This window comes from Melanostigma gelatinosum (assembly GCF_949748355.1).
Source record: "Melanostigma gelatinosum genome assembly, chromosome: 1".
Classification (NCBI taxonomy): Eukaryota; Metazoa; Chordata; class Actinopteri; order Perciformes; family Zoarcidae; genus Melanostigma; species Melanostigma gelatinosum.
In genome coordinates, this window is record NC_136634.1 from 2130327 (window position 1) to 2154273 (window position 23947).

The window sequence follows — 23947 nt, forward strand, 5'->3', positions numbered from 1 at the left end:
TTTATCGACTTGTAGGTTTCCAAATCAGTATTTAAACGCCTTGTTTTTGTTTCTATACATACACATGTATTACCCGTATACAAGAAGTGGACGTAGTCGTCGTGATGTCACTCATTGGTTTGTGGACTGATGTTTAGAAGCCTCAAGTTCGGCAATTTTGCCTTTGCCAGCTTGGATTACAGCCGTCACCATGTTGTTTATTCAACCGATGAACAGGAAGTGACCACATCTGGACTGAGGAGTGACAGAGACGCCGTATACGTCTCTGGTAGAGACCTGAAGAAGACTTGAAACTAGAGATTGAGACATGAACTCATGTTTACAATGTTTACTGAGGGAATAAATCAAGAGAGAAGTAGAGTCATTTTCTATAGACTTCTATACAACCAGAGGAGTCGCCCCCTGGTGGACACTAGAGAGAATGCAGCTTTAACACGTGAAGCTTTGACTTCACTGGGCTGAACCGGCACCTCTAATAAATACAAACATATGTATTAGTTCTTTATGCGCTGGTATAAGATCGGCATTCTGTATCAGCAACAAAGTTCAGCAATCAGATTCAGGAAGGAACATCTGATAAAAACTACGACATAAAGAAGTAACTATTGGACGTCAATACACGAATACACATTATTGCAGAAGGAATGCACCATAAAAAGAAAAGAAGATGAGATTTGATTGAATGACAATCTGAAGTGTTTTCTCTTTAAAGAGAGTGCCAATAGCGTGTAAGGATGCCTGCAAAGTGATCCAGGGCTCAACAGACTTCACACAGCTCCCTCTGGAGACACTGAAGGCTTTTGGACTGCTTTCAAAACACATGAAGAAGAAGTACTGCCTGGAAACAGGACCCAGGTAGACTTTGGACACACATTCTATGTGACTTTGATTCATCAAGAAGCAGATTTACGCCACAAAAAGAGGAGACGCACCACGATAACAGGTCTTTGCATGAAAACGAAATGAAACTGGAGGCTTCCCTGTTCTTATTCAGACTGAATGAGGTTTTAAACGTCTAGATATGATCTCATATATAATAATTGTGCAAACGTGGCCAGTAATACCGCCAGTTAATCAGCGCAGTAGATGAATAATGTTGCGATTGTATCGTCAATAAACATCAAAACCGCATGGACACAAGAACCAAATGAACTCGCAGGAACGTGATGTGCTCAGTAAAACACAGAGCAGCCCACTGAGGCACAAAGACAAACATCGGCCTCTGTAAAGGTGGCGTTCGTCTGAAGCTCGTCACATTCAGGGACAGATCCGACTTCAGTAGTATGGGCCCGCTAAACGCCGGCTCTGTTTCCGCGGGTGATCATGATGTTTGCTGGGCGGACGGATCAAAGGTCGTTAAAACACGGGCGGTCTGCTGCGCGGACCCTGGTCAGGGACTGAAATGAACACGGTTCAAAGAAAGAAACACGTCCTCAGCGCCTCAGGAGGAAGACATGGAGGAAAACAAGTGTTTTATTTTCATTTGACATCGCTCACCATGAGACTCTAGCTTTTGTGTCTTTATCAAAAAGCAAACATCAGAACCTCAGTGCACCACTACAGATGGGAAGAATTTAAATAGTTGAACTTTGCTTTCTCAAATGCCTGAACAGTAAGAAGAGTTTACAAACGCTCTGAACTGCACAACCCGGGACAATCGTGTGGAAAGTAACAGGAAGTAAACATCAACTTTGATGGATTCTCTCTCTGCAGGTTGATTCTTCTCTCAGAAATGATCTGAACCAAACGCCTGGAAGGAAGAACATCAGCGCCAACAACAACCTGATGGAGTATTGAGTGAGCGATGAGCAGGGAAGTGAGATAGTCGATGCGATTCAAAGTAAATGAGCTAAAACATCCATTATGACCAACAAGACCAAGAGTCTGCAGTCAGGCCGGGGCTCTCAATCACTCAGCATGCTAACAGCTACGATGCTAGCATGCTCTTGTGTAGCAGACACTATATTTACAATGTACCTCCTGTGCATGTGCATGTGCATGTTCTCCCCGTGTCAGCGTGGGTTTCCTCCCACAGTCCAATGGGAATGTCATTCGTTTTTGTGGTGGCCCTAAAGCATCCCCTGCTTTATGGTCTGTGTGACTCTAAATGGACCATAATGTACTAAATGAACATCATGCTGTATTGAAGAAGACTTGAAACTAGAGATTGAGACATAAACTCATGTTTACAATGTTTACTGAGGGAATAAATCAAGAGAGAAGTAGAGTCATTTTCTATAGACTTCTATACAACCAGAGGAGTCGCCCCCTGCTGGACACTAGAGAGAATGCAGCTTTAACACATGAAGCATCGGCTTCACTTTTCAGAACCGGAGGTTGCCGCCTGTGATTGATAACCTGCCCCCCCCCCCCCCCCTACCCTGAAGAACAAGCAGGTACAGCGCTAACAGACTGAAGGCTACAGCTCCAGATGGGGAATAATTTGACATTATCTGATGACAGACAAACAGGATGATGATTCAGAGGTTGAAAACAGAAGGAGTGTGCGGCCCCAAGGGAGCAATTCAGTCACAAATGACTTCGGTCTGAATGGTTCGGCTATGAAAAGAAAACTGATTGCAAATAAGAAAGGTGTCATTTTCAATTTCACAGCCGGAGATCTGCAGAGCCTTTGTGCTTCACAGTACCTCCACCTAATCAATGCTTCATGAGAACACAAAGGAACACTAGAAACATGCAGGGCTGGCACTTATCATCACACTGACTGATTACGATGGCAGTATATTCTGTGAATGTTCGACCTACAATGGAAACATTTAGTTTAAACAAAAGACAAATCTAAGGTTTTGTGTGGAGTTGAATTCTGCTCATTTGGGGGCGGATAACTGAACATTAAAGTGAAAAATCGATTAAAATAACAGCTGCAGCACTGCTGGAGCTCCAGTTCTACACTCGACGTGATAGAGAAGCTTCCTGTAAAACACAAGAATAAAGAAATGAGGATCACTGAGCTGACTGAGTGAGCGTTCACGCTCCACTGCTCGGGAAAGCACAACGACAGAGAGAGAACCAGTAGAGAACATGTACACATATATATACATATACATATACATATACATATACATATATATATATACGTATATATATATACATACACATATATATATATATACATACACATATATATATATATATATATATATATATATATATATATACACATATACACACATACATACACATATATATATACATATATATGTGTGTATACATATATACGTGTATATACATATATGTATATACACATATATGTATATACATATATGTGTACGCACATATGTATACGCACATATATGTATACGCACATGTGTGTACGTACATGTATGTACACACACACACACACACACACACACACACACACACACACACTTTTGCAATGCATTCTGGGCTTACTCGCTGTTCATCCAAACATCTTAAAATAACCAATGTTGCTGTTCAACAGGGAAGCAGGAAGTAGCTCAGACCAATAGTCTGTATATTAACCGGATCTCTTTACATTTTAGACTGTTAATACGTAACTTCATATTTTACAGAACACACACACACACACACACACACACACACACACACACCAGCAGTGTGCAGGTGTCCACGGGTGAATACAGCAGGGCATGTAGTGAACAGAAATAACTCACTGCTGTATTGGGACTCAGAAATCCAACATGGAGGATAAAATACAAGGTGCTGCAAGTTGAACAAGCTCTCTGCAGCTGCACAGCAGCAAAAACAATATCAAAACCTCGGCTCATGTATTCATGCGGAACCGTCACGGTAGTATAGAATACACGGTAAACAGACTGATTCCACATAACATGCATCAAAGTTCACACGTAAAAAAGTTCCGCCTGGAAACTGTGTGACCTTTAGCGTCAACGTGCTGAGGTCAGCACAACAAGCTGATTTGCACAGTTTATGTTCATCCGTTTGTTCGTCTGAATCCTTCGTTTGCCAACATGTTGAAAAGTACATGAGTCATATTCACCAGTACACGGGACTTTTGCGTGGACAACTTAAAGGTAAATTTAGAGCCTCAAAAAGTGAATGTGGAGCCCCGACTGTGATGCTCAGCTGACTGCAGAGCGCTCGAGTCTTTGGCCGCGGGGCTGATGCTGTTCACGGAGCTCCCTGCTCCGTCACAGCCCTGCTGAGACATCCTTTCACTTCTGAGAGGAAGAGGAAGAGGAAGAGGAGGAGAGGTTACATAACCCTCTGAGAAGAGCCCCGTCTCAGGGAGTCTGACAGGGGAAGGAGCGCTGACAAAGGAGGACGGAAGTCGCCTCCAGCTAATCTACGGCCAAAAAACACGCCCACTAACCCGCAGAAATAAAAACTGAAAAGAAGAACGAGCCTCCACATCAGCAGAAGGTGGTGTTTATCGTGTTTGTGTAATGAACAGCTGCCAGGGGATTAGATGTGTGCAGGGAGCGATGCGTGGGCCCCCTTCAGGGGGGTTCTTCATGGTGTCCCTGCGCCGCTCGTAGGCGCTCTCGGAAACAGAAACACCGGGGGAAGACGGGAGGCTTCCGATGTTTGACAGGCGAGAGAACACAACAGGTGGGAGTTTCCTCTCCCTGCCAGGGACAATATCTCACACACACACACACACACACACACACACACACACACACACGGAAGAAGCAATACATGCAGAAATATTCTCCACTAGCTGCTCCACTCTTTAACCAGAGTCTTTTTGAAAGAAGCCTCAAGGCCGCAGCACAGGTCGAATATCCAGTGCTGAGCTATGCGATGGTCCACATGGTCGCCGGCGGTAACAACATCAACGTTTCACCGTTCAGCAGCAGCTCCTCGTCCACAACAGCAGCTGACGGCGCGAAGTTCTGCAGCGCTGCAGGAAAACAAAGAGCCGAGAAGCAACCGAGCAAAGTGGCTTCTCCACGGCGGACGAGAGAACCAGAGAGGCGGCTCAACCTTCTCAGCCGGTGAAGATCTTAAACGTGTTGAACATCCGTCCCTTGTGCCTCATAGAGGAGCTTTAACTCGACCCTCGCGGTTCACTTTACGAGCGACGGGGAGAGAAATAAAGAACCGGATTACTATCGACTTCTCCTCCTGCACGGGTCAGATTTGTGGCTGTGTGGCGATTCTGATCGGCTGCTTATTCAACTTGACGTGTTAATAATGAATTTGAATAAATAATGAGCTCTTTGGGAAATAAACATCCTTTGTTTTATCCAGACGCCTCGGGTGAAGCTGGAGTTTCCTTCCTCTCGTGTGATTCAGAGCTGGTCGATTCATCAGCACCAGACTCTCCACCAAACATAAAGCCAGGGTCCTCTGAGGCACAACAAGTATGGATGCTCATTCACCCTTTAGGACTCTCCTGATCTCTCCAGAGCTCAGGAGACTTTAAGCAGCCTCAGACGGAGGAGCCGAGTATTAACAGAGAGCTCTGACGGGACACCAGATCCTTTAAAAGGACGCTCGAAGCACATTCAGTCCAACATTTAAACTGTGCAAACAAGGAAAGACGAGATGTTGCACGGCTGGTTTCTCCGCTTCTGTTTCTCTACAAAACTTCCCCCAAAAGACCTCGTGGTTTCTCCGGTCAGTGCGATTCATGTCGAGCGTCACGCTACCCTCAGAGAACCTGTTAATGTTTAAATCAGCAAACAGGATACACGACTCATCAGTGGCTGGAGGGGAAGTAATGAATAACTAAGTGTTTGAAAACAGTTCATAAAATAGTGGGCAAAGCCTCCGTACCAGAAGGAGGATAATGTCTCTGACACTTCTTCTACTTCCTGTTCAAAATGAACGATTTGTTTGTTTTTCTTCCTGCTGAACCGGGTCAGCCCAATGTCCCCCCCCCCCCCCCCCCCCCCCGAGGACAATCATAATGATTGGATTCCAGTTGTGCCATGAATTACACATTTGTTGTTTGTCAATTGAAAAGATGATTTTGCACGTCAAGAAAGTCTCATTTTGTTGTAAAAGTGTTGAAGTATAAGACGGTGAAAATATGTCGTTAGAAAGAGTGACGCCTCTGAAGCTACGGTACCGGTGTGCTTCGTACCAGGGTGCTCTCACAACAACAACAACGACAACAACAACGACAACAACAACGGGGTTCTCTTGTTCTGTCGCTTCTGAAGTTTTAAATCTTGTGTTTACCAGAGAAGCTTCTTGGAAATAAGTCATTCAAAACGACAAAAGCATTAAAAAAAAAAAAAGAATCACTTATTAACTGAAGAAATCTTTGTCGACTAAGACAAATGAAGGAGTCGCCTGGGAGGAGGCAGCCCAACCTCAGTCCATCAACATTTCAGCTTTCGATCAAATCACATGATCTTCATCAGCAGATGGAGTTCGTCCAGCTGTGATCAAACTCTCAGGACTTCTCGTCTGTGTCGGCTTCAAAGTTCCTCAAACTTTTGACTGAAAGTGAGAAGTTACAACGTGAGATTGTTTTATTTATCGTTCTTCATCGGCAGAAGTTATTGTAAAGTAAAGCAGATGTGCGTTAAAGAAAGAGGCCACGTGGTTACTCACTTAACTATGTGACATCAGAAACGCATTACATAAAAACATCCAAAAGAAGCTGCAGCAGATTAGTTGTACTGCATGGAGATCAACTCTCCGGGTGTTTGGGCTGTAATCATCAGGAGTGTTCTGGGAGGTGGAGGCCTGAGGAGCGAGCATCACGGAGGCCCACAGTGGAGCCGCTGAAGGGCCAACGCGCAGCGCCGGCTAGCATCATTAACTCCGCCTCCAGAGGAAAGTGACAGGATGTGCACAGACTATTTTTAAATGTGCACATGCGCAGTGACTACATCTTCATCTCCAGTTTCTGCGACGGCTTAACTACGGCACAGCGACGGCTATTAGAAGAATATTATTGCTGCAGCAAGATATTAAAACTGTAGCTGGCTGCAGTAAAGCTAACGGTATTCATTTCAATGATGCCGGGTGGTTTAATTAAATGTATAACGATACATTGTATCATTATACATAAATGTAGTGAAGTAAAACATCCAATATGTGTCCCTCTGACATGTAGTAGAGTAGAAAGTAGCATCAAAGTTGTACTTTAGTAGAGTAGAAGTTGAGTAAATGTACCAGTGCTGCCAGTAGAACACAGTCCGTACCACAGAGTCCAGAATATGGAAACAATGTGAGAAATACTCGATGGCATTCCAGAGCTGTCTGTCATTTATGGATGAAAACCGTCTCTCGCACTCACTGTTCACATCTGTGAATAAATGAATGAAATACAAACCGCTCGGCATTAAGCTTTAAAACGAGACATTTTAGTCACAACTGTAAGTGTTGAATAATTGTCTCCAAAATGTTGCATGCGAGGCTTTCAGGGGTCTGAGATGTCGGTGAATTAGCACGCTGTGCCTGAGACAGTGAAGCTACCTTCACACTCACACTGTGAAGCACATGCAGGTGATGGTGTATGAGCAGCGGGGCAGAACTGGACATAAACTAATGGAACCCACTTCATGGAGTTATACTCGTACTGTGAATACTAATTCAGACAGACAGACGTGCCTCAGCCTGTCCTCTGATTGGTTCATTCCTCTGCAGATGAATCCACGAAGCTCATCCTGAGCGTTACATCGATCCAGACCCGTCTGCCGGGCGAGAGTCGAGGGATTCAAACTGGCAACTCGCCTCCTGCCGCCTCTTCCACCGTGGCAGCGCTGGCGCACGAGGAAGTCCGCTTCCTTCCGCGAGACAAGAATTCGATGTCACACACACACACTGCTGTTTACTTTATGCTCGGGGAGAAGCAGGAAATGAAGCTCCAGGAAACGGGCTGGTGTCTCCTGCTGGACCTCGGGAGGGGGGGGGGGGGGGGGGGGGGTCCTGCCTCATTATGTGGGGTTTCATATTCGGATGCTTATATATTTGTGCACAAATAAACTCCCACGTCTGCCTTCTGTCGGAGGAACATCCATCTTCACTGAGTGAGTGATTCTCAATCAGCAGGTGTTCCATTAACCCAGTGAAGCTGCTTTCATGTTGCAGGAAACCCATCACATGTCACTTCATGAGCGCTTTGGGTTTGCATTGGTAAGTATCAACAAAGTGGATTAGAAGAGGAAGTGGGTTCATATTATTTTTGTAATGGTTTACTGAGATGTATTTGGCCCCGATGTCTGGTTTCAGGGTGTGGCTAGCCTGGTTTGAGTGAGTTATGATGTCACCGGGTGGTTGGTCACTTGGTCTATGCATGAGCTACAACCTGGATCCTCTCAGGTCCCCGGCATGTCATTCATATATATATATATATATATATATATATATATATATATATATATATATATATATATATATATATATATATATATATATATATATATATATATATATATATATATATATATATATATATATATATATATATATATATATATATATATATATATATATATATATATATATATATATATATATATATATATATATATATATATATATAAAGACATGCCAGACTCCTTTAGGGTGTCTGTCAGTGTAAGGTTGACATGAAGCGAACCGCGCGAACAAACAGCACAAACGAGAGAAACACCGAACAAGTCAAGTGTTGAATTCAGCATTCATTTCATACAACGTGTCGCGTTTATTAAGATAGAAATATTAGGTCAGGTAAGAGAGCACGCTTTAAAGTGACACATTGTAAAAGGAGGTGAGGTTAGCAGGTCACGTGACACCAACAGGTGTTTCGGCTCTGGACTCACCTTCTGCTGCCGCCGGGCCATGTCGGTGGGCTGCTTGGCGTTGAACGGGTAGGCTATGCACCGCAGCACGAACACGTAAATCTGCAGTTTAATTTTCCTCTCCTCTTCCTCCTTCTGGATCCGCTCGCGCTCCTTCCTCTCCTCCTCCTCCTCTTCACCTGTAGCTTTGCTGTCTTTAGCTCCTTTACCGGGGGCACCTCCAGGTGCGGCGGACTGACGCCGCTGGCCGCGCGCCCGGCTGCTGCTGCTGCTGCTGGTGTTGCTGCAGGTGCTGCTGGTGTTGTTGTTCCCACGTTTCCCCGCCGGACCGGCTGCTGGTTTCCTCGGAGCCTCCTGCACAACTTCTGGGTCGGACTCCCCGCCGGTGTCTTCGCTGGAGGACGGGTCCAGCATGGTTCACGGCGTTAAAAGTCCGGTTCAAACCGAAAAAACCCAACTGTTTTAGTTTGTTTGTTTTAGTCGACGTGGCGTTAACGGAGCTGCACTTTACCGACCCCTCCGGTATCTCCCCCGTTCCGGTGTTTTATAGACCACGAACCCGGCGAAGAAACATCCGTAATTTCCAGTAGAGTGTCAACGGTTAATATCGCGGAGGTTTGTCGCCAGCGTGCGCTTTCGTTCCGTCGCACCGGGAATGTGAGTGTTGGAATGGCAGCGCGCGTCCGCCGCCACTGGCTGCAGCACGGAGCTCTCGCGCACGCTCTGTGTGTGACTCGAGCGCTCCAGCACACAGGTGAGCAACCTGTGGCTGCAACCGCAGATAGGGAAAGAAACCAACAGCGAGAGGTCTCACTCTGTCGCTGTTTCTAAAACCACGAAGCCCGCGGAACACTGCGAGTCTTCAGTGGTGAAAAAAATACAGTAAAAGTATAAATACCACAGCCAATAAATACTCCATCAAAGGTAAAAGTCCCGGAGTTAAATTCTTACTGAATTAAAAGTAGTATGTATTAAAACGTGTTCATCATGCATCTATTCAAAGTGTTATATAAGTATTAATATAGAATATTATACTATTCTGTTTATCACACAAAAATACATGTAAGTGTATTTTAAAGGTGTGGGTTCAGTCATTTTTAGTTTGTATACCACTGGGTATTCGTAGTACATCATATCAAAAAAAGCATATTTCATATTTTTATGTAAAAAGTAAACGGCTATAATTGTCAAATAAATGCATTGGAGTAAAACAATATTTATGTATTGGAGTAGACGAAGGCTATGAAGTAATATAAAATGGAAATGTTCATGGAAACTACAAATATGTCACCTGACTTAATTGTAGGCTGCAAACGACCACAAGGCTATGGAAACCCATTCCCACCAGAGTGACACAAATAAAACAAGTAATGAGCATAAAGACAGTTTGCATGGTTGTAATCCTTGGCGATATTATGACAAACGGTACAATGAACATGAAGCTACAGCTAGCTTAGCGTAGCTTAGCTTAGCACAAACACAGGAAACGGGGAAAGCCGTTAGTTCGGCACTGTTATATTTTATTGTAGGCTTAAGATTCTTACAAAAACAAAGGTGTAAAAAACAAATCATGATTTACATTTTTTTACCAAAAGAGTCAGACCACCACTCTTCGTGCTAAGCTATGCTAATCGACTGGTAACGATCTTCTCATCAAAGTCTCTGCCAATAACACAAATAAGTATATTTGCAAAAATGTCAAACTTTCCTTCTAAGATTTTCATCAAATCAAAATTGTTCGAGATTGAAATGTGCACAAAGATAAACGATTTCCTTAAAATAACAAAGTTCACTGATTTCTCCGATAAACGCCCACTTTTGCAGGTCAGTAGTGGGGAAGCTTTCAACCCTCTGAGTGATACCTCCGCTCTCTCATAGACGATCTTTGACTGGAAAAGGGAAGCAACATGTGTTTTAATTCACAGTCAACGAGAGAACATTTAGAGATATGCCTCACAGTGAGAACAGCATGAAAATATACACTTTATCCCTTCATTTAAACACCAACAAAGGAAAGATAATTACACAAAGTGAACAAAGGTAATATTTATATAATTTATTTTTGGGGGGGGAGGGTTTAGAAATTATATGTAATTATTACTTTAAAAGTATTTTTAAAAATGACATTTTAGAAACTCTTATATTTTGTCTACTTATATAAACAAAGGGTGGACAAAATATTAGAAACACCTACAGCAAAAACACGAACATAACGTTGGCTGAAACAGTTTCAACTAAACGAACTAAATGAAGAATTAGTTTTATTTCGGTGTATTGTTTTCATACTGTGTATTTATATAGTTTATGTAAATAACTTGTGTTTAGAGGCTGTAACTTAAATACACTGTGGCCACTAGAGGCCAGTGTTTCTCTTGTCTGTTCTAGAGCTGTAAATACAGAGCAACACAAACATATACAAACAACGTGTGTGTGTGTGTGTGTGTGTGTGTGTGTGTGTGTGTGTGTGTGTGTGTGTGTGTACGTGTACACATTAAAACAGCATCATGTTTTTAATTTTTGACGCTTTTTTCTGTTTTTCTGGATTTTGATTCACTTCTTCTTCTGCAGCTACGGACACCCCAGACATTAATCAGTCCTCTCTGCTGATCCTCAACACAATAAAAACTCATGAAGTTTGAACTGATTTGTCTTTTTGTTTCACATTTCATAAAGTACTGTATTTAAGTAACATTACGAGGGAATTTACTTGTGTATTTCCACTTTATGACACTTTTTACTGTACTACATCTCAGAGGTACATATTGTACTTTTTACTGTACTACACCTCAGAGGTACATATTGTACTTTTTACTGTACTACATCTCAGAGGTACAGATTGTACTTTTTACTGTACTACACCTCAGAGGTACATATTGTACTTTTTACTTCACTACATCTCAGGTGTAAATATCTTCTGTGTTTCTAACAACCAGCATTAATGAAAGAAGAAATAAAGTAAAAAACTCTTTCATGAGTAAATGTAGTTCTGCATGAAGACCAGATGATGAGATTAGAGAGACGACAGCGATGACTGTGAACCTACCAGAGGAGAGAGGATGGGGAGGAAGATGGTGATGGTGGCGGCGTTGCTGGCCACCTCTGTTACCGTGGTGACGATGATGCAGGAGACTGCGATTGTGGCCAAAACTGGCAAATCACCCAAAGGTGTCAGAAGCGTGGCCACCCACAAAGACAGGCCGGACTCCTGCCAGCAGATCATGGCCTCTGGAGGGAGTGAGATTTGTTTTTTTTTATATATCCTGATATTTACAGACAAGTACCTAAAAAACGCTACTTGAGTAAATGCACTTAGTTTCTTCCAATATCTGGTTACATGTCGTGGATGTTGCAGGAGACAAACCTACAGTACGAATCACAGACTCACATCTCGTGCATTTACCGTATTTCCTGGACGGTCCGTAGGCTGGTATAATGAAGAAGAGGAGGCCCAGCAGCAGAGCCACGGTGGCGTCAGTGATGAAGCCCGAGTGACTGCTCAAGACAAGGACAGAAAATAAAGATCAACTTCTTTAATGCCACCTCAGCTTAAATACAACTAATCAACACTTGATTGGACAAGCGATTCTACAATGAACAGTGTCTGATTATGGGAGGAAATAGTGCATTTGTTGGGGACTATTTTCAGCGGTGGATGAATCCACATTCAGTGCTCGAGTGATTATCTGTGGCAGCAGGACGGTTTTTGTGTTGAAATAAAAAAGAAAGTTAATTTGCAGATAATACGAATTTGCCTTTGGTTCATGACAATAAAATAATTAAAGATGGAAATATGAACATTTACAATAGAAAATGGTAAACAAACAAATAATAATAAGTGTTTAAACTAAATCAATAAACTAGAGTGGAATGAAAAGAGGAATGTGACTCACTGAGGGAAGAGAGAAGTCCAGCCCGGCATGAAACCCGGAGATCTGGTCAACCACAACAACACCATCAGCAGGAAAACCACCGCGGTGACGAACTCCTGAGAGCTGCAGGGAACGGAACGACAGGAGGGACAATGAACGAATGAATGAATGAATGGATGAATGAATGAATGAATGAATGATCACCTCATGGGTCCCAGCGACCTGTACTCTTCTTCTAGGACTTTTCTTGCTGCTGCCTCTTTCTCAGACTGCTCTCCTCCACCACATCGCCACAGGAACCTGAAGCTGTGTGTGTGTGTGTGTGTGTGTGTGTGTGTGTGTGTGTGTGTGTGTGTGTGTGTGTGTGTGTGTGTGCGTACACACACACACACAAGAGAGTGTCACAGTTTAAATTACACATAAATTACTCAAATATATGGCCTGGTTTTCCTTCTTCATTATTCTTTTTTTAAATGTATATCTATGTTGACTTTATGATTTGTTCACTTTTGATGTTTTAAAAATAAAGTGTGAGGAAAACAGAAACCTGATAAAGTGAGAGGGACACAGTGATCGGGTAAACGTTATTCACTCCTTATCTTAAGTCCTCAGAGGGCCGTCACTTAGCTGCTGACTCTATTCGGGACCTTTGACTCTTGGCTGTCAACATGCAGGCGTTTTACATTCAGAAGGGTCAGGAGATGGATTTAGGTCAACCTGCAATTATATTAACTGTGGATTTAGGAGTGGATTTGTTCAAGGTTCCAAAAAATATCTCACACCAACAACACACACATGTACAGAAGCTACAGAGAAGAATAACAGACGTTGACAGTGTTTAATGTTAATCAATTACAATACCAAGTGTCCAACTGCACTTATAGCAGAACTCAACTAATTCAAAACAACAAAACGAATGAAAGATCGGAATGAAAGCTCAATGAGCGACATGAGGATATTTATACCCAATGAGTGAGAAAACAACAATGAATAATTATTTTCATGTTCTGTTTAAGTCTACGAAAAAGGTTCGTAAAGTGTTTTTTTTAGGATTTACTCAGGACACTACATCCCACTTTCAAAATAAAAGCACCTGAACAGAAATTGATTTGAGGAGTTAAAACCAGGAATAAAACAGTCATGAACTTTATTTTAGATTTTGGACAAAAGACCTTTTTGAAACTGACAGACAATATGAGCGAGGGAGTAAACGGGTGACGGGAGAGAGGAAGCGCTCGGGGTGCTTCTCAACGAGCTGAGGCCGGCAGGCCGTCGACGGCACGCTTGCCCGTCGACGGCGGAGGGCCCAGGTGCTCCGCCATGACGGGGATCTGGCTGAAGTGGCACCGAGCCAGCCTGTGTTTGTGTTCGATCCAGAGGATGAATGTGGCCTCGTACGCCTGAACACACAGACAGGAGGGAGAGGTTGATGTAACAGGCTGAAGACGAGACAAAGGGCCGACGTGGAGAGGTCACTCGGCCTCTTTGAGAGGTTACATTTATGACCTTTCCTTTTGAAGAGGAACCAGAGACCTCTACTTCTGGTTTGGTGAAGGGCCGTGTGCACAAAGCCACGTCCATAAAGAAATACATCTACAGCCACAATAACTTGCCTCCTACGCATGTCGGCAGCAGTTGAACTATAAGCTGCTGAGTTTAACTGCACTGAGTGTGTGTGTGTGTGTGTGTGTGTGTGTGTGTCTCCACGGACAGACCTTGTGGACGTCTTCCACCTCCAGGTGAGCTGAAGTCTCTTCTTTGGACAGCAGGATGCAGTTCCAGGGGCTCCAGTCCGTCCGGCGCTCCCAGCGGACAAACACCAGGTTGTAGAGGTCGCTGCTGGCGTGGAGGGCCGAGCGCGACGCCCAGACCACCTCAACCAGGTACCGCAAGTCCTCCACCTGAGAGGACACACTCGGGGTTTCGGTAACCTGCACTTTGAAATCATCACGGCAAAAAAGGTTGCAGGAAACAGCAAGACTCCCGGCAGGAGAGCGGGATCAATCAAAGTGACAAACACGTGAACCTGCAACAGGAAGGGGATCTTGGCCTCCCCGTTGAGCCGCTGCTCGTCGGCTCTCAGCCTCCTCAGGATGTCCTTGTAGCGGGAGAAGTCCTGCCGGGATCTCGCTATGTTGTCGAGGTCGGTGCAGCTGCAGCACCGACCGCTCAGACAGTCGCTGGCGGACGGCCTGAAGTCGGAGGAGAGCAGGTAGCGATGACAGCCGCGGCAGAGGAACATGATGTTCTTCAGCTGAGAGGGATTCTGGGGAACCTGGGGGAGGATTTTAAGAGTATATGGAAATATCTGAAAGCATTTTATCGCCAAAAGGGCGTCCAACGTTCACGGTCTCAGCGGGGCTCTCGGCTCACCTTCAGCAGCTTGGCCGCCTCAGGGTTGAACGCTGGTGTTTTGATGTACTGGAGGAACAGAGTGGAGATCCTCTTCCTCAGCCCCTCCAGACTGGCTGCCTTCACCCCCCGAGTCATCAGGTCCATCTCTCTGTCAATCAAATCCACGAGGTCCCGGGTCAGCTGACACTCATGCTCCTAAAATAAAAACAACGCGACACCAACAATAACAGATACGCTACAGACACTGTAGTGTTGTGACGTATTGTGTGTGGTACCTTGACGGTGTGTGTGTGTGTGTGTTACCTTGACGGTGTGTGTGTGTGTGTGTGTGTGTGTGTGTGTGTGCGTGTAGTACCTTGACGGTGTGTGTGTGTGTGCGCGTGTGTGTGTGTGTGTGTGCGTGTAGTACCTTGACGGTGTGTGTGTGTGTGTGTGTGTGTGTGTGTGTGTGTTACCTTGACGGTGTGTGTGTGTGTGTGTGTGTGTGTGTGCGTGCGTGGTACCTTGACGGTGTGTGTGTGTGTGTGTGTGTGTGTGTGTGTGTGTGTGCGTGTGTGTGTGTGTGTGTGTGTGCGTGTAGTACCTTGACGGTGTGTGTGTGTGTGTGTGTGTGTGTGTGTGTGTGTTACCTTGACGGTGTGTGTGTGTGTGTGTGTGTGTGTGTGCGTGCGTGGTACCTTGACGGTGTGTGTGTGTGTGTGTGTGTGTGTGTGTGTGTGTGTGTGTGTGTGTGTGTGTGTGTGTGTGGTACCTTGACGGTGTGTTTGAGTGTCATGGCGACGTGGAGTCTCTGCTCCTGGCTCACAGAGGACCGGCTGATGTTGTTGTACAGTTCTCTCAGCTCTCTGGCTCTGCTGGTGTGTTGACTGTCCATCTCGAGCGGCCGACCGTCCGCCGCTCGCCACCGATGAGGAGCCGCAGACTGAAACACAGCACCACACTGTTAGTACTACTGCTGTCAGTACTGCTAACACTGCTGCTAAAAATACTGCTGTTAGTACTACTGCTGTCAGTACTGCTAACACTGCTGCTAAAAATACTGCTGTTAGTACTACTGCTGTCAGTACTGCTAACACTGCTGCTACACCTGACGAGACAACTGTTACTACTGCAAGTGTTATTATCAACAATCCTATGACTACTCCCGTTACTACTACTACCACAACATCTCCTCCTCCTCCTCCTCCTCCTCCTCCTCCATACTACAACCACTACTACAACTACTGCCCCAGTACTACTACCCTCACTTTTTAACACTACTAATCTCTGACATTTGATGTTTTAATTGTAACTCTACTGAATATATTAACCCACAATCCAACACAGAGGTTATTTAAAAGCGCATATCTAATGGAACATCAGAACAGTTGAGAGAGCCGGGAGAGCAGTGACCTCTGACCTTGTCCAGGAAGTTCCCGACGGTTTGCTGGTAGTTGTTGTTGTGGGCGGCGATGCGATGGAGTCCGATGTCGGCGATGAGCTGCGTCTCCTTCTCCAGCAGCGCGCACAGAGCGGCCTTCCTCTCGGCTCCTCGCAGGGACGAGTTGATCCGCTGGTCCTCCTCCAGCCTCCACGCTGAACAACACACTCACAGTTAGAGAACGCTGGTTTTATGACACACACACACACACACACGCACACACACACACACACTCTCCAGGGCGCGGTACAGCAGGTTGAAGTCCTCCCTCCTCTGTGGGTTCATCCAGCGGTGGCGTTGGTTTCTCAGCTGCTCCTCCTTCTCCTCCCTCCTCCTCCTCTCCTGCAGCTCCTGCCAGGCCAGCCGCCGGTCCCGGTCCCTCCGCAGCCGGTCCACCGCCTGCCGGGCCAGCCAGCGCCGCGTGAACGACTGCAGACGGATCACCTGGGTGGGTGACAAGAGAGGAGGAGAGCAGGCAAGCTAAGCTCAAACAGAGGAACCGGAGGTGCAATAATGCTGACTCAGGCCTGGGTGTTAAGACTCATTCCTGCAGCACTCTATCAGCACAAATGCTCCACATATACATACGTTTATATACATATATATATATACGTATATATATATATATACGTATATATATATATATATATACGTATATATATTATCATATGTTAATAAAAAGACATCATGCATTGTAATCACAATCAAACTCAGTGTTCACCCACAGCTCTCAGCCTCGAGTCGTGATGCTCGTCGGCGGTGACGTAGCCGCCGTGTGCAGCGACCAGCTTGTCGTTCATGGCGGAGACGTAGCAGCCGGTCGCGGTCATCTGGGTGGCGACGTCCACCGGACACTGCTGGACCTGAGACTTCACGTCGACCGTCTGACAGAGACGGAGACACAGAATACATGCAAAGTTTAAAAAAAGAGAAATATTGAAAATCAAAAGTTTTGTGAGATTGTCATGGACAGCGCCACAAAGTCCAGGTCCGATTCCCGTCGTGGTCCCTGATGTCGGTCCAATCCTCGCCACACAAGATGGAGACAGCCGATCAACGTCCAAAGCGGGACACACACGATATCAACACACCAATCAATTCATACCCTTTACCCGCTGAAATGAGTGTCCATTTTTTAAATGGCGGGAAAAACCTGCTCAAAACAGACGACGGCGGCGTTCTGTTTTAATCGCTGGCGTGTCACTTCCAACGTGCTGGAGAACAAGGTCAGAAACAGTGAAGATGTTACCGAGGTTACTGGATTTGTATCCCGGTCGCTGGATACGGATGAGCTGCGTAACGGAAGCAGGCGAGGCCGCGGCTCAGGTGTCGGCCTTCAGGCTGTTAATTGAGGTTCACCGGAGGCCGGATGAGCCGGTGACCAACATTTTACATTTCTCCGGCTTGTGACACAGATTGATGACGCTCGAGCGAAAGTCTCGGCCGAACCTTTAATTACCGCTGACCTTTCAAAAGTCTGGAATCATCTCAGAGAGTCCAAAAGGACAGTGCGCATACGTTACATGCATTTAGCTGGGAGGTTTATCATATGTCACGATATAATACATCCAACACCAGACATGACGAGCAACCAAAAGAGACATTGAATCCCCCGCGGAGAGCATCGCTGTGAGAAACATCCAGTCAGAAGAAGAAGTTAGAGTTTGACCTTTCATTGATGACAGAGCTCTCTCTCGACTCGTGCTTTTCAAAATGTCTGCCGTGATGAAGCTAGCGCGACGATTAGGATTCAGGTTGAGGAGATTTATTCAAACAGAAAACTAAAAAGTGAAATACAGGACGGACAGACTTTTGATGAAGAAGTATCGAAAAACTGATTCACGTTCAACCTGCATTCTCTCTAGTGTCCACCAGGGGGCGACTCCTCTGGAAGTCTATAGAAAATGACTCTACTTCTCTCTTGATTTATTCCCTCAGTAAACATTGTAAACATGAGTTTATGTCTCAATCTCTAGTTTCAAGTCTTCTTCAATACAGCATGATGTTCATTTAGTACATTATGCTCCATTTAGAGTCACACAGACCATAAAGCAGGGGATGCTTTAGGGCGGGGCTACACGGTGATTGACAGGTCGCAGCCACACGGTCTGGGAGTCGTCTGTGTTTTTGTCTCAGAACTTGAATCCTTCACGTTGTGTTCTCACTTCATGAAACGAACATTCTGGTCGCCGAAAAATGTCTTAATCAGCGCTCGGTTGTAATTAGCTTCACCTTGCATTATATTACAGCCGGGTGTCGTTAATATTTAAATACTCAGTTGTGCAAAGTCTAATTAGCAGTCTATCTTTACACAGCAGCAACATGTGCAAACTAGTGAGAAATACACGTGTAAACAAACACGCAGTTCATCTTCTTAACAATGTTCAGTCTCTGGCCCCAATAAGAATCAGACCAGTCTCCACTGGATCCGTTCCAGCAGCCGTGTGAGGAACCACACAGTGGAAGTGCTCCAACTGCAAATCAGCTCATCGCAGTTTCTGACACAAATCAATATCTGACTGTCAGAGAGCCACATCGTTGATTGTTCAGAGAAATCAGTCTCACCCCATCTCAAACACATCACACCACGGATATTTCCTCCCGACTGTCAAAGTAGTTTGGAGTTTAAAATCTGGCCTTGTCCGTCGAGGTTTCTACACATTTTTACAAGTTTTAATGATGCAAACTGATTTAGTAAATCGCTGGTTCGTGTTTAGTAAGAACGTGTGAAAGAAAACACCTGCTTCCCAATCCAGTAGACTCGAGTGTCGAGGAATAAAGACAGGAATGTACTTTGAAAAGCAACATCAGCTCCAGCTGTTTGTTCTGTTTTAACGCAGAAGAAAAGACACATTCTCTCCTGAGAGCGCTCGTCTGTCGTCGTTTGTTTTGTCACACGGTCGCGGCTTTGTTTCTGAGAAGATGAGTGACTCAGGCAGCAACCACCGTTCCACACGTTCATTTAAACCGATCAAACGTTGGAGATGAATGTGTGTGAACACGTGTGATGAAACGTCTCTCTGGAGGTCTCATGTCTCTGCACGGGGATTCTTCATAGGAATGAGAATGCATGGAGGTGGTGAAATCAATCTGAAGAGCCAAGTGAAACACACATATGTGGGTTTGACGTGAACGTTGTTTATTTAATCCTGTTGGTGTCTTTCCTCGATGTGGATAAATGAATGCAGAACACAGTCAGAGGTGTGACCGTGACGCCTGGTTCACGCTCCTCTTCTTCACTTTGTGATTACATTCTTTAATTTACACATGAAGTCACGCTCTCAACGACAACGCTGTTCTGCAGGAATGAGTGACCTTTCAATGCACCCCACACACACACACACACACACGTGTGGTTTCATGCGTTTTAATGAGCTTTCTAATCATAATTTTCGATTATTTATTCATTTTAATCTGTACTTAATTATGTCCAATAAACAATGCATCACGTCCTGGAACCTGACTGTACCTGTGTGTCGCGGCTGAAGACCGGCCCTCCTCTGTGGGGTCTCCTCTTGGTTAAGGTCTGGATGGCGGCGTGGTGGTACTCCGCCCCCGTCAGCCGGTGTCTGTAGCCGCCCAGGAAGGCCTTCTGCTGGGGGGGGCGCTCAATCTCCACCACCACCTCCTGGAACTCGCCCTGATCTGGAGCTCACAGAGCGGCAGCGCTCAGTAAATATTCTGCTTTTACTGTCACGCTGGGAAACAATTCAAGTTTATATTCATCACACGAGTTCAATCGACGTGTTGTTCTCACCCGTCTGCACTCGGACGGTGATGACGTCCGGCATGTTGTCGTGGTCCGGGGGGCGCAGCGGGCGGAGCGGGTGGGCGGTCGGGTCGCTGGAGCTCATCTCCATTCGGGTGGAGCCTTGAGGCCGCACGCCGAGCTCCATCAGCCTCCGCTGCTCCTCCACCACCCGCCCTGAAACACAACGGGACACGAGTACAGGCACTCAAGTACAATGAAGTCCTGGAGTATTTCCATTTCATCTTGAGTTTATACTTTCACTTCACTACATCTTGGCAAATATTGTACTTTTTACTTCATTTTTTGACAAATGTATTGACTTTGCAGATTATTAATAGGAAATATATAAAGTAATTAAAATGAGCTCCACCTTTAACAGCTGCGACATTAAATCATCGTAATAAATGATATCAATGATATCGTTCTGATATGAGCCATTCTGCATGAAGAATGCTTTTGTACTTTTGCTGCGAGCTACTACCAGGAGCTGTCCTGTCCTTTATGTGTATTGCAGCGGTCCCTGTGGACACAAGAGTGGTTTTGTTTCTGAGCACTTTGAAAGCAGAACTTTGACTTGGAAGAGAGTATTTTCACACGGTGGTGAAATGAATGAAACATCGTACCGTCCAGAGAGATCTGCAGCACCTCTGCAGGGACCCTGAGCTCCGCGGCGAGGTGAAGCTTCAGCTCCTGGACGCTGAGACCGATGGCGAAGGCCACCGTCATCACATGACCGCCCGGAACCAGCACCACCTTCACTGCAACCACACAGACAGACAGGCGCGGCGTTTACCTCAAATATGTCCATTTCTTTACTTTAGATTTGATCACAACAGTTTCTTTTCTGTTTCAACTAAAGTTGACTTTTTCATCAAACATTAAAAAAAGCATCAACTCTTTCCACACTATGCTTATTCATAGTGTGCATCCACTGCATTAGAGTGTGTTATTTAATGACACGTCTTTGTAGCGGCTGTCTTGGACACAAGACTCTGGTCCTCATGTTGTATCGTTCCCGTGTCAGCTTACCGAGAAACAGCAGCTTCAGTGCTTCACCGTCTTCATCCACACACACCAGAATACATGAACGTGATCTGCATTCACATACGTTTAATGAAGTGTCGAAGGGATTTGGGAGATATTGTCACACTGTCAACAGATCAGTCTTCGTGAGACAATCTGATGATAAAGAAAACAACAGAATGTATCCTGTGATCAGAGTCTCACCTGTAGCCGTGGAGTCTCCAACGCGGTCTCTCCTCTGAGGCTCTCCGAGCTGCTCGGTGTCGTCGGGCAGATCAGCCTGAGTTTCAGCTTCCGTCACAGTCTCCAGCACATCTGTTCAGTCCAGGTGGTCAAGATTCTCACGTAAAACAGATCAGAACGGCAGGTGAAAGCGACTCTACATTTTCTTTTGTTCTACCTCTCCCGTCTCACCTGTTGCTGTAGAGCTTCCAGCTTCTCCAGTTCTCTGAGGCTCTCCGAGCTGCTCGGTGTCGTCGGGCAGATCAGCCTGAGCTTCAGCTTCTTCTGCGGCCTCCAGCACATCTGCAGAGTCCAGAAAGATATACGACACATCTGAATATTAATACATACGACTCTTGTCAACAAATACCAGACTTAAGATAGCAGACAAAGTACACTCACCTGCAGTGGCGGCTGGTCAATAGAGGGCGCTAGGGAGTGAATATGGAATCACCCAGTAATATGTGTAAAATATGATATCTGCGGTAAATATATGCTTTTCCTGCACGTCCTCTCTGCGTGTGCACGTCTCAGCAGATCTGGGCGCTGGAGAAACTGCCCAAAAGAGGCGGGTCTATGAAGCAGTTTAGCCAATTGCTGTTTAAAGATATAAATGAGTGACATACAATTTAGCCAATCAGCGCCCTCCAATAGATTCAGCTTGGATCCAAAATGCCCGTCTGGACGAGTCTCTACAGGTGAGCGCGAGCACTGCTCCTCCAAGGGTGCATCCCAAGTCTCTTAATTGCATCCCTCAATTGTTTCCCTCACTTGGGTCCTTTCCTTCTGCCTTCATTTTTTTTGCATTAAATCATTCTGGGATGTTTGCTGAAATTGATTGGATGTGGCACAGCCCTACCTAGAACATGTTACACCAGCCGCCACTGCTCACCTGTGGTCAAAGTGGACTCACCTGTGGTCAAAGTGGACTCACCTGTGGTCAAAGTGGACTCACCTGTGATCAAAGTGGACTCACCTGTGGTCAAAGTGGACTCACCTGTGATCAAAGCGGACTCACCTGTGATCAAAGTGGACTCACCTGTGATCAAAGTGGACTCACCTGTGATCAAAGTGGACTCAGCTGTGGTCAAAGCGGACTCACCTGTGGTCAAAGCGGACTCACCTGTGGTCAAAGCGGACTCACCTGTGGTCAAAGCGGACTCACCTGTGGTCAAAGCGGACTCACCTGTGGTCAAAGTGGACTCACCTGTGGTCAAAGCGGACTCACCTGTGGTCAAAGTGGACTCACCTGTGATCAAAGTGGACTCACCTGTGGTCGACCTGTCAGCCTGCTCCTCGTCTCCATCTCTCCCCGGCTCTCTGTCGCCCTCTGGCGGCTGCTCAGCAGCGTCTCCGGCTGGTTGTAGGTTTGTCTCTTCCTCCTCTTCTTCTTCTACGTTTTCTCTTTGCTCCGACATGGCTCCCGGCTAACGCTAGGTTAGCTTGTTAGCTTGTTAGCTCTCTCCGTTCACAGTCAGCTGAAGTCAACACAACGAGCAGTAAATCCTCCGGAACGCGGAGTCCGTGAGAACCAGCAGTTGACGCGCTGAGAACCGGTTCACCGTCACTCGTTTAAACTTCTTCTTTAATCCTTTAATCTGCTTTCATTGTCATCATTTTTTGTAGTTCGCAAAGCGGAAGCTAACGCTGTCCTTCTTAACGTCAGCTTGGTTCCCAGGCAACGCCAGAATTTGTTTACACGTTGGTATAGCAACCACTCTCCGCTCTCTTTTATTGATTTATGTTTTGTATTTTTGCTTCAAAGACGGTTTTTTTTACAATAAGAAGGTAGACGGGAGGACGTAGTTTTAATGTGATTCATTTAGTTTATTTTAAGTGTTTTAAATGTTTTAGGCGTTTTATTTTATTTTTATTAGTTTTATTATGGTTTAACCTTTACCTGCCAAAAGACTGACAAAGCAGCAACTTTGTAAACTTTGTTTTTAAAAGTGTTATATAAATAAAGTTATTGTTATTATTATTATTATTATTATTATTATTATGAATAAGTTCTGGGAGCGGAGACAATAACAAGGGCAATGACAGCGGATGACAAGTCAGCTTTCGTCCTCGAAGGAAAACTAAGACTTGTTTCTGAAATAAAAACACGATTTCCACAAAATAATTCAACTGAACCAGCTGAACCTTTTAAATCTGTATTTTTAAATATGTGCTTTAGCATTGCATACAGTGTTGCTTGACAGATAATAGTGCCACATGCAGTGCGCGGGATCATATTAAAGTGTGGCATTTAAATCCCAGTAGTTCTTTTAAAACCGAATTAAAAAACTAATTACAAACTTTCCTTTCACCATTTTTCAACCTTCCTGAGCTGATAAGTGACTCCAAACTATACGCTGACTCAGCAGAGGAAGCATTCGCTGCTTGGCCCCGTCAAAGTAAAAGACCTGAAATGTCACTGCAGCCAAGTTGTGTTTTTATCAACTCATCACCGAAGAAATACCATCAGCAGTCGTGGAAAAAGTAGTTAAATACAACTGTTGAAGTTTGGTGAGATGAAATCTTCAAACAGTTTGGATGATAACAACCCCCCCCCCCCCCCCCCCCCCTGCACAGTGACAGTATGGGAGCTGTA

The 23947-nt window shown here is 45.1% G+C and overlaps 2 protein-coding genes across 2 annotated transcripts; both read right to left on the reverse strand.

Annotated features, from left to right (window-relative positions):
* Positions 1-11092: 11092 nt before the first annotated feature.
* Positions 11093-12891, reverse strand: LOC306782716 (solute carrier family 13 member 1-like; the record flags this gene model as incomplete). The annotated part of the gene is made up of 5 exons (XM_079276161.1): positions 11093-11098; positions 11755-11936; positions 12112-12203; positions 12602-12703; positions 12785-12891. Coding segments are annotated over 5 exons (489 nt in total), but the record flags the coding sequence as incomplete, so codon positions are not given.
* Positions 12892-13827: 936 nt separating this feature from the next.
* On the reverse strand, positions 13828-22769 carry iqub (IQ motif and ubiquitin domain containing; the record flags this gene model as incomplete). Its single annotated transcript, XM_079276180.1, has 16 exons — positions 13828-13980; positions 14296-14481; positions 14607-14855; positions 14954-15130; positions 15687-15857; positions 16335-16510; positions 16589-16799; positions 17081-17239; positions 19825-20000; positions 20113-20280; positions 20730-20864; positions 21334-21444; positions 21544-21654; positions 22286-22348; positions 22454-22516; positions 22622-22769. The coding sequence occupies 16 exons, from the start codon at positions 22767-22769 to the stop codon at positions 13828-13830; spliced, it is 2457 nt and encodes an 818-aa protein (XP_079132306.1).
* Between the last annotated feature and the right edge of the window lie 1178 nt (positions 22770-23947).